At 61.8% G+C, this 14,891-nt stretch overlaps 1 protein-coding gene across 4 annotated transcripts in view; it reads right to left on the reverse strand.

Annotated features, from left to right (window-relative positions):
• Positions 1–918: 918 nt before the first annotated feature.
• ATG4B (autophagy related 4B cysteine peptidase) overlaps positions 919–14,891 on the reverse strand; it is a 38,668-nt gene continuing 24,695 nt past the window's right edge. For all 4 annotated transcript variants that reach the window (XM_075937175.2, XM_075937174.2, XM_075937172.2 and 1 more), the window contains 8 exons: positions 11,400–11,472; positions 10,204–10,283; positions 7,032–7,225; positions 6,182–6,260; positions 5,902–6,047; positions 4,739–4,795; positions 4,205–4,298; positions 919–2,965 (listed from right to left, as the gene is read on the reverse strand). In XM_075937175.2, the coding sequence (XP_075793290.2) occupies positions 2,892–2,965; positions 4,205–4,298; positions 4,739–4,795; positions 5,902–6,047; positions 6,182–6,260; positions 7,032–7,225; positions 10,204–10,283; positions 11,400–11,472 (797 nt within the window). In that variant the 3' untranslated portion in view covers positions 919–2,891. The remainder of the gene's footprint in view (positions 2,966–4,204; positions 4,299–4,738; positions 4,796–5,901; positions 6,048–6,181; positions 6,261–7,031; positions 7,226–10,203; positions 10,284–11,399; positions 11,473–14,891) is intronic.

The raw sequence follows: 14,891 nt of genomic DNA on the forward strand, positions 1-14,891 counted from the left end.
TGACCGGTATCCTTTTTAAAGGGAATAGCAGCTCTGCTATTGTCATTGGAAAGAAAATAGTCCTCTTTAGGCTTCAAATATCCCCCCAGATAGGTGGGGCACTTCACACGTGACTAGCTTAGACACTTCCTATTAAGTTATCTTTGTAGGCATGAGGACTAGCAACCTAATTTTTCTAAATGAAAACATGTTAGAACAGTTTCATAGATGCACCCATGGGATCCCACTGTAGCTGGCAGTAGTCTAGCTTTGCTGCTGGTACTGCAAGTTAGCAGCCTGGCAGGTGTGCATGTCAGAGCAGTTTAAAGGTACATTGAGGGGTCATTATTTTGTCTATACCTTGGATGCTTTCATCTGTCCCCTATTAAACTATCCGCATTTAACACTCAGCAGAGGATGGTGAATTTGCCACCAACTTGTTTCCACGCAAGCACTAACAGTCCAAGTCCAGGCCCTGTGTTCTTATGGGAGCTTGCACTGCCTTTGGGAGGCATTGGCATTGCAGTAAGGGAAGATAATTCTGAAGTTGAGGAGAGCACGCTACTGTCTCATCTCCCCCACCCTAAAAATATTCTAAGCAAGAATCCAGGAAACGGTTCCTTTATCTTCAGTCTGACAAGGATTCAAGCCATCTGGGCCAGGCCACGATGTTTGAGGCATGGCTCCTTAGCTCAGGCCCAGCTACACTTCCAAGCATCCTGAGTGGACTAGCAGACACCCTTTGCACCACTTGGATTCTTTTGACAGGTTAGCCCCATCCACCTTCACCACCCAACGCATGGTTAAGACGAGATGCCGTAGAGCTGCTTCAGGAGAGTTTCCATACTATGAGCATCTCTGGACAAGGAGTGAGGGGTAAAAACGCCTCCCCCCTTCCCTGACAGCTTGGGCTCTGCGGCAGAAACCAGCACACCCCCAAAGATTTTCAGTTTGTTTATTCAGATACAAATTGAAAGCCATTGATGAACGGAGCACAGCCCCACTTCCTCCATCTCCCCTCTCCTTTCACATTAATGCAAGAGATGAGGAGGAACAGCAGCAGAGAGAAAGCAGCAAGTAACGTAGTGACAGAAGCCGCCTGGCGCTCTAAGAGACTAGGGGCAGATAACTAGATGGGGCCAGTCAGTCTGGTCAGGGAGGGAATCATTTCCAGCCAGCTGTCGCCACCTTCGGGGCACAAAGGCATCAGCTCACAAGTGCTGCTGCTCGCTAAAGGGAAACGCTTTGCACACGTGGAACTGCCAGCTGCAGGAGCCTTGCAGAAAGCAGATTTCAGTATCTGTAGGGTGGCCCGCCTCAGGGCGGCTCGCAGACCGTTTTCTGTCCCACCTGCCCAGCCTCTGACACCCAGGGGCTCGGGACGCCCGTCCTGCCCGTCAGCCATCCATGGTCCTGTCCTCCATGAATCCGTCTGGCTCCTTTGAGCCCTGTTTGCACTGAACAGCTATTACAGGCCACAGGCAAGCCCCTGTGCAGTGATAAAGGAACTCCAAGGGCTCCAGTGCAATTATGTTTGGTGCTTAACAATTAACTTTGAGGCTGCCATTTTTCCCTGATATTTGGGATGATCATTTAAAATGGATGTCTCTGGACTAGCCTCTGCCGTGTGCACTTGCTGCATGGACGGTCGCAGAGAAAGCTGCAAAACAGGATGAAATGGAACCACGCAGCTATGAAATCAATGCTATGTCCCCTTACATTTCAGGGGCCCTTGTACAGCGTTTAGAAAGCAGGGAGTCCACCAGGAGCAGTAGCTAGTGACTATGCTGCACAGGATGCTTTGTGGTGGTTTTATGGTACCAAGAGCTGTTAGCTTAAGGAGTAATTTACAGGTGAAACGTCACTTACCAACACCAGGCAGCCTCTAGAGTCAGAAGAGGGTTAGGGACGAGAAGGGGCATGGGAGAATCAGCCGTCATCTGCTCCCCCCCCCCCCGCCTCCACCACTTCTACTGAAAGTGAGATCAGGCTCACGCTTTGAACATCTCAGCCTCTCAAGGCTGCTCTAGTGAAGACATCTCCCTGCTGTGTTCATCAACCCATCTTTTTGCAGAGCCTTGATGACCCTTCCAGTGAGACTCGAGCCCTTCCCAGACGTCCTTTTCCTTCCTTCCTCCTTTTACTCGCACAGGGATTCTCCTCCCTTTTGGCTGTCAGTTCCAGACCGTGGCGATCACCATGAGGCTTTCCGTGTAGAGGAAGTGCCTGCGTCATTCCTGGCCACACATCACATACACCTGCGAGAAGGCTGCCCTTCATCAGAGCCTGCAGCTTCCGGGAGCGGTGAGAAAACAGGCAGCACCGTGTGTGTGTGAGAGCACTGCAACTTCTGTAAAGCATGAGCAGCAGCATGGGGCCTAGTACTATGGAAAACACGACCATCCAGGCAAGTAGCTCACGTAGTTCTGGGCTGGGCACTCGTGTGGGGCATGTCTGGGATTCATTTACATGGCCCAGGTCAGCCAGAAGGAGGAAAGCTGTGGGAGGAACTAGAGGCTTTGCCCCCGTCCCCGGCAGAAGGGTGGCTCCGATTAAATAGCGCTGGGTGTAGTCCTAAGGGTCTAGCTCTCTGGGGGGTTCTGCTGTTACTCCGGTCAGACCAGCACAGCTGCTGCTGTAACAAACCAACCTTTGACATTCTGGGCACCACTGCATCCACTTTCTGCCCAGGCGTGGCACTGAGAAATCCTGACTGGCCACTGAAGCCTTAACCGTGACTTGTTTCTTGATCCCAATGCAGACAGTGCACAGATTGCTGGGATGGATGGGAGGCAGGGATGTCAGCAAGCACCTATGAAAACCAGTAGGGGCCGAGGCGCTCGAAGGAACTTCCTCCCCCCGCCCACGTCCCCCACACACCACAGCTGTGCAGAGTCAGTTTCTATCTATTTTCAAAGAGACAAGATTTCAAAGTCTTCATCCTCTGAGTCAAAGAATCTTTCCAGTCTGTCTGCATCAGAAGAGTCTGAAAGACACAAGAGACAAACCTACCTCTGCAATTGCTGAGTCTCGGGTGGCTGAACACCACTTGTCCCTCTAAGAAGCTGTGTACAGAGGGCACGTTACCTCTGGAATGGGCCCCTTGCTTACCACAGATTTACCCCAAAGCCACAAGCTGCATCCCAGGCAGTTTGGGGGCGGCAGACGCCAATGGAAAGAAGCGGTGAGCATGACTGGCTGCGGGGCTCGGCGGGGGGAAGACGACAGCGCACGCTCTAAGTGGCCAATCCACATGACACTTCCACTATGGGTGGCACAGTGTATTAGCTCCCATCTCTCCTCGGCACTGGATTGCGCGTGCCTCAGCCTGCGTGTGGCACAACCCTGGGGGCACCATCTGGCAGCTGCATGTAGACGTGTCCATACACAGACGGACCCTCATTTACATTTATGGGTGTGTGCTACGCAGCACGTTCTGCTCCAAGAGAGGCTGGGTTCAGCCAGTCTTTGGAAAGAAAGCGGACTGGCACCCTCTTGCAGCTTCATGTGGGCCACACCCCAGCCCCTGCCGCCGGCCCCGGGAGACGTCACGCATCCCCACCCGAGCAGAAAGAACATTTCCAGTGAATGCTGTTCTCGGGTGGCTTGTAACATCCAGGATAAAACTCCACCCACCAAGGGCAGAGGCAGACCCCCTATTGCATAGGTTCCTCAAGTCTGTTCCAATAGTGAACTTCCAGGGCTGTGGCTGTGCGGGAATGGCCAAATGACAAACAGTCACTACGGCCGACTGTCTAGCTAAGGGCTGAGAAAGAACTAGAACAAACACTAAAAGGAGGAGGCTTCAAAGCAGCAAAAAGAAACATGCAAAACTCAGGAGTTAACGATCCACGATCAGACGCCTCTGAGCTCGTCTCTAGCCTCGGGCAGTGGAAGTCCTGCTGAGGAGCCTCCTGGCAGCAGGCAGGGACAGACGTACTGAATTTCTCCGACCGGCAGAGCTGGGGCGCATGCACCCCTGCAGCAGAGCACTCAGAGGACACGGCCCAACGAAGCAGGCCTATCACTAAACCCAGACAGGGACTGCGTGGCAGCTCCCGCCCAGCCACGTCAGCACAAAGGCAAGGAATCACTCCCAGCCGTCGCCATCCCGTCTAGAGGAGCGCCCCGTCGTTCCAGTTGGCAGGGAGCAGAGAGCCCAGGGTACCGCGCAGATCCAACAGGAAGCGGAAGGGATAAGCCCACCGGGGGCTCCTGGCCTTACCTGGCGTGAGATTCAGAACGTCGGGGCTGGAGAAGTGCGAGGGCTGATGTTCTACCAGTTCAAACATGGGCAGGGCTCCTCTCAGCAGGGACAGCTGTGGAGCCAACAGAGGCAGCCTGTGAGCACAAACGTGCCCCCAGTCAAGGGGGGCGGGTCTGCCTGGGAGGTGAACAGATCTGACAAGCCACCTTCCTCTTCTCTAACTTGACACTCTGCTGCGTCCCACCCCCCGGGCAGGCAGGAGGGTGGCCGGGCCCAGGACAGAGAGAGGAGATCGGGGGTTTCCCTGCCTCTGGCAGGCTTCCTGCGACACCCTGGCCACGGCCCACCCGCCTCGTTCTCTGAGCAGCCTGCCACAGCGTCCCCAAGTGGCTGTCCGGTGCCTAGAGACCAGCCGGGAGCCGGACGTGCCAGCCTCCTGGGCGCTTTCAGCGGGGGCTGAGCTCGTCTGGGGTTGAATGAACTGGGGGTGCTCGACACCTGGCTGCCATGTGCCGGAGCGGCCCTTTCCCAGTGACGTGGCGGAGCACAAACCTTTCGGACTTGCTGGCACCAGTCATTAAAGTCCTCCTCCGTGTTGCAGAAAAAGCCCTGGAAAGAAACAGGGCACAGTCCTCATTGGCTTCCAGTACAGACAAAGCAGGGTGTGGCCGCGCCTCCCCACGCCCGGGAGCAGCGCCCAGCAGGTCTGTGACAGACACGCGGCGCGTGGGCCCAGCCGGTAGCAAGGGCGCGGCGCGGCACGGCGGGGCGGCGCTTTGGTCCTGCTAGCCACCCGCTCGAATTGCAAGTCAGCCTGCAGCACAAGCAGCTACTTCAGGGGCTGCTCTGGCCAATCCCCTCCAAAGCTGTGGCGCTCACTGGGGCCCGCCTGGAAGCGAGAGGGGGCCAGAGCCAGCCCAGCTGCGCGCACAGTTCAGACATTTCAAACAGGGCACAGCTGTGCTGGGGTCCAGAGGCACCGACTTTCTCGTGTGTGTGGGGGCGGGAGGCCGGCTCTACCACAGGCCTGCCCCTACTGCACCCCCTTCCCCGGCACCTCCTGCATGACCTGTGGTGGTGTGCAGGAAGGGGGAGGGAGGAGCTGCGGGTGGGGGCTCACCACCCCCCACTTTCCCCCATAGCTGCTCTAGGGCTGGAGCGCCCCGGAGCCAGGGCCTGGGCCATGTACGTCACCCCAAGGCAGGAGGCAAAGCCAGACTTCAATTCAGAGACGGCAGAACCTATGCTCCCGGGGAGCTGGCAGCCTCGCTGGGCCCCCGGCAAGGTGGGGGTGGGCCTGGCTCCACACTTCTGAATGGGCAGCCAATCCTCAGCACTTGCCAGACTGCAGCACAACCCTTCCCCCACCTGCCCAGAGCCCCGGCCCTTTTGAACCTCCAGGCTCTGGGGTAATTACTCCCTTTGCCCCTCCCCCTGAGCCCACCCACTCAGAGAAAAGCTAAGCGGGGGCGACCCAGAGGCAGACCCCTGGTTCAGGGGTTCCTCAAGTCTGTCCAGTGTTGGACTCTCAGGCTGTCACGCCTTCACGGCTGTGCAGGAACGGGGTGGGGCGGGGGCAGCTTCAGCAGCCTGGGCAATGCTCCGCAGAGCTAGCAGGCTGCTCCGGACACATGCAGACAGTCAGGGCACGAGAGGTAACCTCTCTCCAGGTCCCCGCCCTGTGAGTGCCCAGCCGGAGGAGTCCTGGGACGCACCACTGCGATGGACGGGTCGAGCTCGGCGATGCTCATGCGGCAGGGCGGGTGCTGGCAGTGGAAGCTCTCGTCGGGGATGCAGCCGCTGTCACTGGCGTCCACGGCAGGCTGCGTGGTGTGCGGGTCCAGGTAAACTAGCTCCTCGCCTACAGACACAAAGCGACAGCATGGGCACATCAGACAGCTAGCCCAGCCGCCCGCTCCCCGGCGTGGCCAGGCGTCTCAAGCCGGACTGGGCTGCTCCCCGACGTGGCACCAGCGAGGCCGGCTGGTCACTCACCCACGTAGCCAATGAAGTAATGAGCACTGTTGGGCTTCCCGCCAATCACGCCCAGGGACTGCGGCATCATGAAGCAGTGCTGCAAAGCAAGAGAACGTGGGCAGCCGCGCAAGGGGTCACCGTCATGGGCACCTGCCGGGCTGCAGCGTGAGCCCCCAAGCAGCACAGCCAAGCGTAGGGGGTCGCTGCGCCACGGGGCCTCGACGGAACAAGGCTCAGAGGCGCAGCCCAGGAAGAAACGGGAGAAGAGACGAGACTGGACCCTGCCTGGTCCGGGCCCAAATTCCTCCAGCAACGGAGTGAAACTCTCCAGAGTCACTGACACTCCCCACGACTCAGCAGGGCCTGGGTTTGCCCTGGACCTGCAGCCGCCCCCAAGGGACCTACGTTGTTCCCATGCTCTTGGGCAAGGGATGGGGAAACAGCCTCCACCCTGCTGCGTCCAGGCACCAGTCAGAGACATCCCGCTCACACAGCCACGGGGCCAGCACCAGGGCTAGAGCACGTCAGCATGGGCCCTCTGAGCCTGCCAGCCCGGCCGCGCCGAGCCCTGCTGGAATCCCAGAGCTCTGCGCCTGGATCGTGGCACCCAGCTCTGACCCCGGTGCACAGCCCAGCCGAGCAGACTGGCAGCCTGGGCTGGGTTCAGACACCGGGAGGGGCTGAGAACAGACCGAGGCAAAATCCTCAGAAGCGCCTAAATCCCATTTTCAGGTGACTTCACCACTTGGGCTCTTAGGTCCCCCACTGCCAAGGAGACTTAGGCACCTAGACACTGTCTCTTGCAACGCACGAACATTCTTCCCTGGAACCAGACTGCCCTGGTGCGCGGGCCGCCAGCAGCGCCTACCTTTAACGTTTCAATGTAAGCCTCGTTGATGTCTGTGAGCCCGAGGCGAAGAGGGATCAGCAGCACCAATGGTTTCCATAGCGACCTGTCCGTAACCTCCGCTCCATCCGGGTACCCATTGTAGACCAGGTCTGGCCCTGCCCCAGGGAAGGCTGCCGCCCCAGCCCAGGAGACACTGGCCTTGCATAGCCTTCCTACAAAAGGGAGCGCGCGTCAGGAAAAGCAGCTAGCGGCTTCTCGTGCTGGCCGAGGACCTGACTCACCCAGCCTCCCACCGCTCACGGCGCAGCGACCGGCCGGCCGGGGTCCAGAGCGACGTCCTCTGCACAGAGCCCTTTCCCTGCCTCGCGTGCGCTGGGCAGAAGTCCACGCCCACGTGCATGTTCTGGAGGTAACTGTACCTCCAGCCTTGCACCCAGAGCCCTTCCATGTGCCCCAAGCGTTCCCCGCTGGCTGGCTTGTGTCAGCTGGCTCGGACGCATGGCCCTGCAGCCTGCCGGGCAGGCATTCAGATTCAGGCTGGAGCCAGGGCTCTGGGAGTCCACGAGGAGGAGGGTCCCGGAGCCTCGTCCCCAGCCTGATCCCGAACATCTGCCTTGCAACGGTCCAGTCCCACAGCCCAGGCCAGCTGCCAGGGCTTTACTGCTGTGCAGACATCCCACAGGGCTCACTTGGGGTGCCAGGACAATAACAGCGCAATCCCCACACACTGACCCCGGGGGAGCTAGGGAGGGAGAAGGGAAGTGCCCTGGCTGAACACTGGAGGCCTCCATCTGCAATAAGACCCCACGGAGCACTCGGGAGCCACAAGGAGTCTACAGGGACCTCCCCATGGGACCTGTCTCCACACGCAGCACAGGCTTTCTGGCAAGGAGCCTTGCCACGCTCAGACTGGTCAGATGAAGAGTCCATGAGGGCTAAGGCTCCGTGAAGCAGAGCACAACACGTCTGCATCAGCGACGGAAACCCAGCACGAGTACTGCACAAACACCGATCCTCACAGCACACCTGTGAGCACTGCACATCCCCATTTTGCAGAAGAGGAAACTGAGGCTGAGAGTCTAACTAGGTTGCTGAAGACCACCCAGCAACTCAGCGCCAGATTTCCCCATTAGCTGGGAATTTCTGACCCCGATTCCAATTACCCTTCTCCAGGCCTTACGAATTCAATTGCCAAGTCTACCACTCCCTGGAAAACTGGCGTTACTTGGTAGTAAAGCGCTGCAGACTAAAGATGCAAATCAATCTGAAACGGTGGCCCAAAGAAGCTGCAGCCATGTACCTCCGAGGCGGATTATCGGGGCTTGAGTGGCACTGACAAAGGTGCCGGAGCGCAATCAGGTGTTTCGCATTTACAACTGGTGCAGCAAGCCCAGAGGTGCAGGGCTATGAACTGCCGGGGCTCAGCCTGGCGCAAATCAAACACTGCGGATGCAGTGAGCCATCCAGTTTTCTGCCATCTCAGAAGGGAACAGCTGATCCATTACCTCTAACAGCTCTGCCTGTAGCCAGTGCTTTCTTCTCTTCCCTTGCCCCTCCCTCTCGGTGTGCAAGGCAATGTTGCTTATTCCTCCCCCTCCCGTCACATCTGTTCTTGCTCCCTTCCTGCTGGGTGAAAGAAGCTGCAGCTCTCGGAAACATGGACGGCCACCCCGGCCACCACACGAACGTGCCAACCCCAACCTTCAGGCAGCTCCCGCCTAGTGCCGGGGCTGGTGCGCTCTCCGCTGTGCCAGTCAACCCAGAATTTACAGTAAAAGTGATCAAAATGCTCATCTGGCTTTGCTGCTTGCTCCTACCAGCATCAGTCTCCACTCTGGGGGTAGCTGCCAAGCAAAGCCAACCTGGCTCGCCTGTGCCCGCAGAGTCAGGCCTGCAGGGCTCTTGCACTGCTGTGAAGACCTCAACCGGAGCCCGCGGACACTCCCTACCGCCTGGGCACTAGCCCGAGGCTAGAAGTCCGCCCAGCAGCCCAAGGCCTGCAGGCCCGAGTCAGCGGGCACAGGTGAGCCCCGGGGTTTCCTTTGCTGGGTGGGGATGCCCTTTGTTTCCAACTCCCCGGCCACGATTTGTACAGCGGCCGTTTACCACCCATGTGAGGAAGTTACTCGCCCTCTGCAGTAACGATGTTTCTTCGCGGTGCATGGCCCTGCGTGTGCTCCACTTGAGGTTCAACAAAAGCAACATAAGCTGTTGAAGGACCTTCAAAAATCCCCAAATCCAAACTGGCATTACCCTTCGATGGCGCAATAATATGGCAAACTCCGGCATCCTCTCAGCCCACTCGTAAGGGGGCAGCCAAGAAATACTTTGTTCCCCCGAAGGGGATGGAATTTCTGTTCACGCGCCCTCAACCGAACTCGTTAGTTGTGGATGCAGCTCAGCAAAAATCCAAGACGTCACAACATAGGAATGCTGCTGCCGATAAAGAATCGAAACACTCAGACCTTCTCGGACGGAAAGTTTGTCCTTCCGCCGCACTTATACTGAGAATGGCGCACTGCACTGCTCATCTGTCTGACCATAGCTGGCAGCAGTTTTAGAGAACTTGCCCGACGAGAAACGGCGACTCTCTCTGTCAAAGGGCAGGTCTTCTACCTTAGATTGTAAATCCTTAGGTACGGATGCCATCTGTAGCCATCACGACTGCCTCATAACCACTGACGTGCCCGTGGCCCATGCTGCTGCATCGGCAATATCCAGGGAAATTTGCAAGGCCGTTGTTGAGGCCGTATAGCCTTCCTGGGTAACTGATTTTAAGAGCTGCTGTTTCTCGTCGGGCAAGTTCTCTAAAACTGCCAGCTATGGTCAGACAGATGAGCAGTGCAGTGCGCCATTCTCAGTATAAGTGCGGCGGAAGGACAAACTTTCCGTCCGAGAAGGTCTGAGTGTTTCGATTCTTTATCGGCAGCAGCATTCCTATGTTGGGACGTCTTGGATTTTTGCTGAGCTGCATCCATATATCATCGGCAATTTCTAGGATTGCATCATCAAAGGGTAATGCCAGTTTGGATTTTTGAAGGTCCTTATGTTGCTTTTGTTGAAGCGCAAGTGGAGCACACACGGGGACCCCACCGAAGAAAGCAGCCATATTACACTGTCTCTGCTCTCCTGTTCCTCCCTTTGGCCCGACAGCCAGTGCACGCAGCTTGCCTCTGCGTGTTGCACTTACTGATTTCTTCCATCACTACCGTGTTGTCCATGGCTATGTGCACTGCCAAGGCGCTCCAGGTGTCAAACGCAGCAAGTTTTCTGCAGGGAGGAGAGAGACGCAAACAGGACTAACTAGCAGGCTCTGGCAAAGGCAGGGATTTAGCAGAGCACTCCTACCTCGGCTCGGCACAGCTCACTGCGAGAATGCAGAGCTGCTCAGTCGGAGCAGGGAGGAACGTGCTGCTAGCCTAGCCTGGGAATCGAACAACAACGCAGTTTCACCACATCTAGTTCCTACCAGAGACAGCTGTCCCTGGGCTCCCCTCAGAGAGCCCAGCCAAACACTACTACACCGCTCTGATAGAGCTGGAAGGGACCTCGAGGGGTCATGGAGTCCAGTCCCTGCCCTCAGAGCAGGACCAAGCACCAACCCTGACAGCTTGGCCCAGAGCCCTAACTGGCCCCTCAAGGATTGAACTCACAACCCTGGGCTTAGCAGGCCAGTGCTCAAACCACTGAGCCCTCCCCCACTCGCTCGGTAAGGCTCCTCCCTCCCGCGACTGCCTGAGTCCCGCGGACGGCTTGTGGGGCGGAGAGCCTGCCTGTCCTGGGCCCTGAGGGAAGGCCACTGCTGCCGAGGCCGTCAGAGCCCGTGGGCAGACACGAGCCGGCTCAGGGACGCTGATGCCAGGGCCCGGCTTCTCACTCGGCGTTCACTTGCCTTTCTGGCCCCCCAGGCTGGGGCACAGGGTAAGTCCGTCCTGGTGCCCCACTGGGATGGCTGGGGCACGGGGTAAGTCCGTCCTGTTGCCCCACTGGGATGGCTGGGGGGGAATGGCTGGGGGGGGATGGCTGGGGCACGGGGTAAGTCCGTCCTGTTGCCCCACTGGGATGGCTGGGGGGGGGATGGCTGGGGCACGGGGTAAGTCCGTCCTGTTGCCCCACTGGGATGGCTGGGGGGGATGGCTGGGGCATGGGGTAAGTCCGTTCCTTTGCCCCACTGGGATGGCTGGGGGGGATGGCTGGGGCACGGGGTAAGTCCGTCCTGGTGCCCCACTGGGATGGCTGGGGCACGGGGTAAGTCCGTCCCGTTGCCCCACTGGGATGGCTGGGGGAGGATGGCTGGGGGGGGAATGGCTGGGGGGCCCACTGCAGCCAGCGGGGCGAGCGGGCAGCGGGCGGTGGGAGGGGCGAAGGGAAAAGCCCGGCACTTACTTGAGCACTTGTGCGACTGTGTTTGGTCCGTACCACTGGCCAATCGACTTGCCCTCGCCGACTCCCATCTGGGCTGCAGGAGCAGACACAGCAGATGAGTCCGCGGCCCCCCACTCCCCTGCGCTGTGAGGGGCTAGTCGGGTTGGATGGGACTGGCCACAGCTGGGCTCTGCTCTGCGCTGAGGGGCTGGCTGGGCCCGGGCCCGGCCACAGCTAAGGGCCTGAAAGACCCGCACCCGAGGGACGGGCCCCAGCGCAGACGGACTCACCGGACGCCCTCTTCCCTCCGGGCCCAGGGAGCAGAGTCTCACGGCAGCGCCCCACCGCCGGGGAAACGCTGCCGAGAACCCCCCGATGTTCAGAGGTGCTGAGTCCCCCCGTCCCACGGCCTGCGCGGGAGGGCCGGAGCTCCGCCCCCCCCCCCAGGCACGCTCTGCTTTCCCTCACTCCTGGCAGCGCCGCCCCCCCCAGGCACGCTCTGCTTTCCCGTCACACCTGGGAGCGCCGCCCCCCCCAGGCACGCTCTGCTTTCCCGTCACTCCTGGGAGCGCCGCCCCCCCCAGGCACGCTCTGCTTTCCCTCACTCCTGGCAGCGCCGCCCCCCCCAGGCACGCTCTGCTTTCCCTCACTCCTGGCAGCGCCGCCCCCCCCAGGCACGCTCTGCTTTCCCTCACTCCTGGCAGCGCCGCCCCCCCCAGGCACGCTCTGCTTTCCCTCACTCCTGGCAGCGCCGCCCCCCCCAGGCACGCTCTGCTTTCCCTCACTCCTGGCAGCGCCGCCCCCCCCAGGCACGCTCTGCTTTCCCTCACTCCTGGCAGCGCCGCCCCCCCAGGCACGCTCTGCTTTCCTGTCACTCCTGGCAGCACCGCCCCCCCAGGCACGCTCTGCTTTCCCTCACTCCTGGCAGCGCCGCCCCCCCCAGGCACGCTCTGCTTTCCCTCACTCCTGGCAGCGCCGCCCCCCCCAGGCACGCTCTGCTTTCCCTCACTCCTGGCAGCGCCGCCCCCCCCAGGCACGCTCTGCTTTCCCTCACTCCTGGCAGCGCCGCCCCCCCCAGGCACACTCTGCTTTCCCTCACTCCTGGCAGCGCCGCCCCCCCCAGGCACGCTCTGCTTTCCTGTCACTCCTGGCAGCGCCGCCCCCCCCAGGCACGCTCTGCTTTCCCTCACTCCTGGCAGCGCTGCCCCCCCCAGGCACGCTCTGCTTTCCCTCACTCCTGGCAGCGCCGCCCCCCAGGCACGCTCTGCTTTCCCTCACTCCTGGGAGCGCCGCCCCCCCAGGCACGCTCTGCTTTCCCTCACTCCTGGCAGCGCCGCCCCCCCAGGCACGCTCTGCTTTCCCTCACTCCTGGCAGCGCCGCCCCCCCCAGGCACGCTCTGCTTTCCCTCACTCCTGGCAGCGCCGCCCCCCCAGGCACGCTCTGCTTTCCCTCACTCCTGGCAGCGCCGCCCCCCCCAGGCACGCTCTGCTTTCCCGTCACACCTGGGAGCACCGCCCCCCCCAGGCACGCTCTGCTTTCCCTCACTCCTGGCAGCGCCGCCCCCCCCAGGCACGCTCTGCTTTCCCTCACTCCTGGCAGCGCCGCCCCCCCAGGCACGCTCTGCTTTCCCTCACTCCTGGCAGCGCCGCCCCCCCCAGGCACGCTCTGCTTTCCCTCACTCCTGGCAGCGCCGCCCCCCCCAGGCACGCTCTGCTTTCCCTCACTCCTGGCAGCGCCGCCCCCCCCAGGCACGCTCTGCTTTCCCTCACTCCTGGCAGCGCCGCCCCCCCCAGGCACGCTCTGCTTTCCCTCACTCCTGGCAGCGCCGCCCCCCCCAGGCACGCTCTGCTTTCCCTCACTCCTGGCAGCGCCGCCCCCCCCAGGCACGCTCTGCTTTCCCTCACTCCTGGCAGCGCCGCCCCCCCCAGGCACGCTCTGCTTTCCCCTCACTCCTGGCAGCGCCGCCCCCCCCAGGCACGCTCTGCTTTCCCCTCACTCCTGGCAGCGCCGCCCCCCCCAGGCACGCTCTGCTTTCCCTCACTCCTGGCAGCGCCGCCCCCCCCAGGCACGCTCTGCTTTCCCTCACTCCTGGCAGCGCCCCCCCCCCCAGGCACGCTCTGCTTTCCCGTCACTCCTGGCAGCACCACCCCAGGCAGGATCTCTGTGCCGTGGGCATTAGTTCTCCATAGCGCTGGGGCACGGCTGCATCACAGTCTCTCTCCCGGCACGCACGGGTGGGGGGGGGGGGGGGGAGAGATCGTGGCATTAGGCCGGAAGGGCTGCACTCGGCGGGGGGGGGGGGGGTACTGGCATTAGGCCGGGAGGGCTGCACTCGGCGGGGGGGGGGGGGGTACTGGCATTAGGCCGGAAGGGCTGCACTCGGCAGTGGGGGGGGGGGGGGTACTGGCATTAGGCCGGGAGGGCTGCACTCGGCAGTGGGGGGGGGGGGGGGTACTGGCATTAGGCCGGGAGGGCTGCACTCGGCGGGGGGGGGGGGGGGGGTACTGGCATTAGGCCGGGAGGGCTGCACTCGGCGGGGGGGGGGAGGGGGGGGGGTACTGGCATTAGGCCGGGAGGGCTGCACTCGGCGGGGGGGGGGGGGGGGGGGGGTACTGGCATTAGGCCGGGAGGGCTGCACTCGGCGGGGGGGGGGGGGGGTACTGGCATTAGGCCGGGAGGGCTGCACTCGGCGGGGGGGGGGGGGGTACTGGCATTAGGCCGGAAGGGCTGCACTCGGCGGGGGGGGGGGGGGGGTACTGGCATTAGGCCGGGAGGGCTGCAGGGCTCTGCGGGGGGGGGGGGGGGGGTACTGGCATTAGGCCGGGAGGGCTGCACTCTGCGGGGGGGGGGGGGGGGTACTGGCATTAGGCCGGGAGGGCTGCACTCAGCGGGGGGGGGGGGGGTACTGGCATTAGGCCGGAAGGGCTGCACTCGGCGGTGGGGGGGGGGGGGGGGTACTGGCATTAGGCCGGAAGGGCTGCACTCGGCGGTGGGGGGGCGGGGGGGGGTACTGGCATTAGGCCGGGAGGGCTGCACTCGGCGGGGGGGGGGGGGGGTACTGGCATTAGGCCGGAAGGGCTGCACTCGGCGGGGGGAGGGGGGGGGGGGGGTACTGGCATTAGGCCGGAAGGGCTGCACTCGGCGGGGGGGGGGGGGGTACTGGCATTAGGCCGGAAGGGCTGCACTCGGCGGGGGGGGGGGGGGGGGGTACTGGCATTAGGCCGGGAGGGCTGCACTCGGCGGGGGGGGGGGGGGTACTGGCATTAGGCCGGAGGGGCTGCACTCGGCGGGGGGGGGGGGGTACTGGCATTAGGCCGGGAGGGCTGCACTCGGGGGGAGGGGGGGGGGGTACTGGCATTAGGCCGGGAGGGCTGCACTCGGGGGGACGGGGGGGGTACTGGCATTAGGCCGGAGGGGCTGCACTCGGCGGGGGGGGGGGGGGGGTACTGGCATTAGGCCGGGAGGGCTGCACTCGGGGGGGGGGGGGTACTGGCATTAGGCCGGGAGGGCTG

The sequence above is a fragment of the Pelodiscus sinensis genome, chromosome 10, assembly GCF_052426305.1.
Source record: "Pelodiscus sinensis isolate ZL-2025 chromosome 10, ASM5242630v1, whole genome shotgun sequence".
NCBI classification, from domain to species: Eukaryota; Metazoa; Chordata; order Testudines; family Trionychidae; genus Pelodiscus; species Pelodiscus sinensis.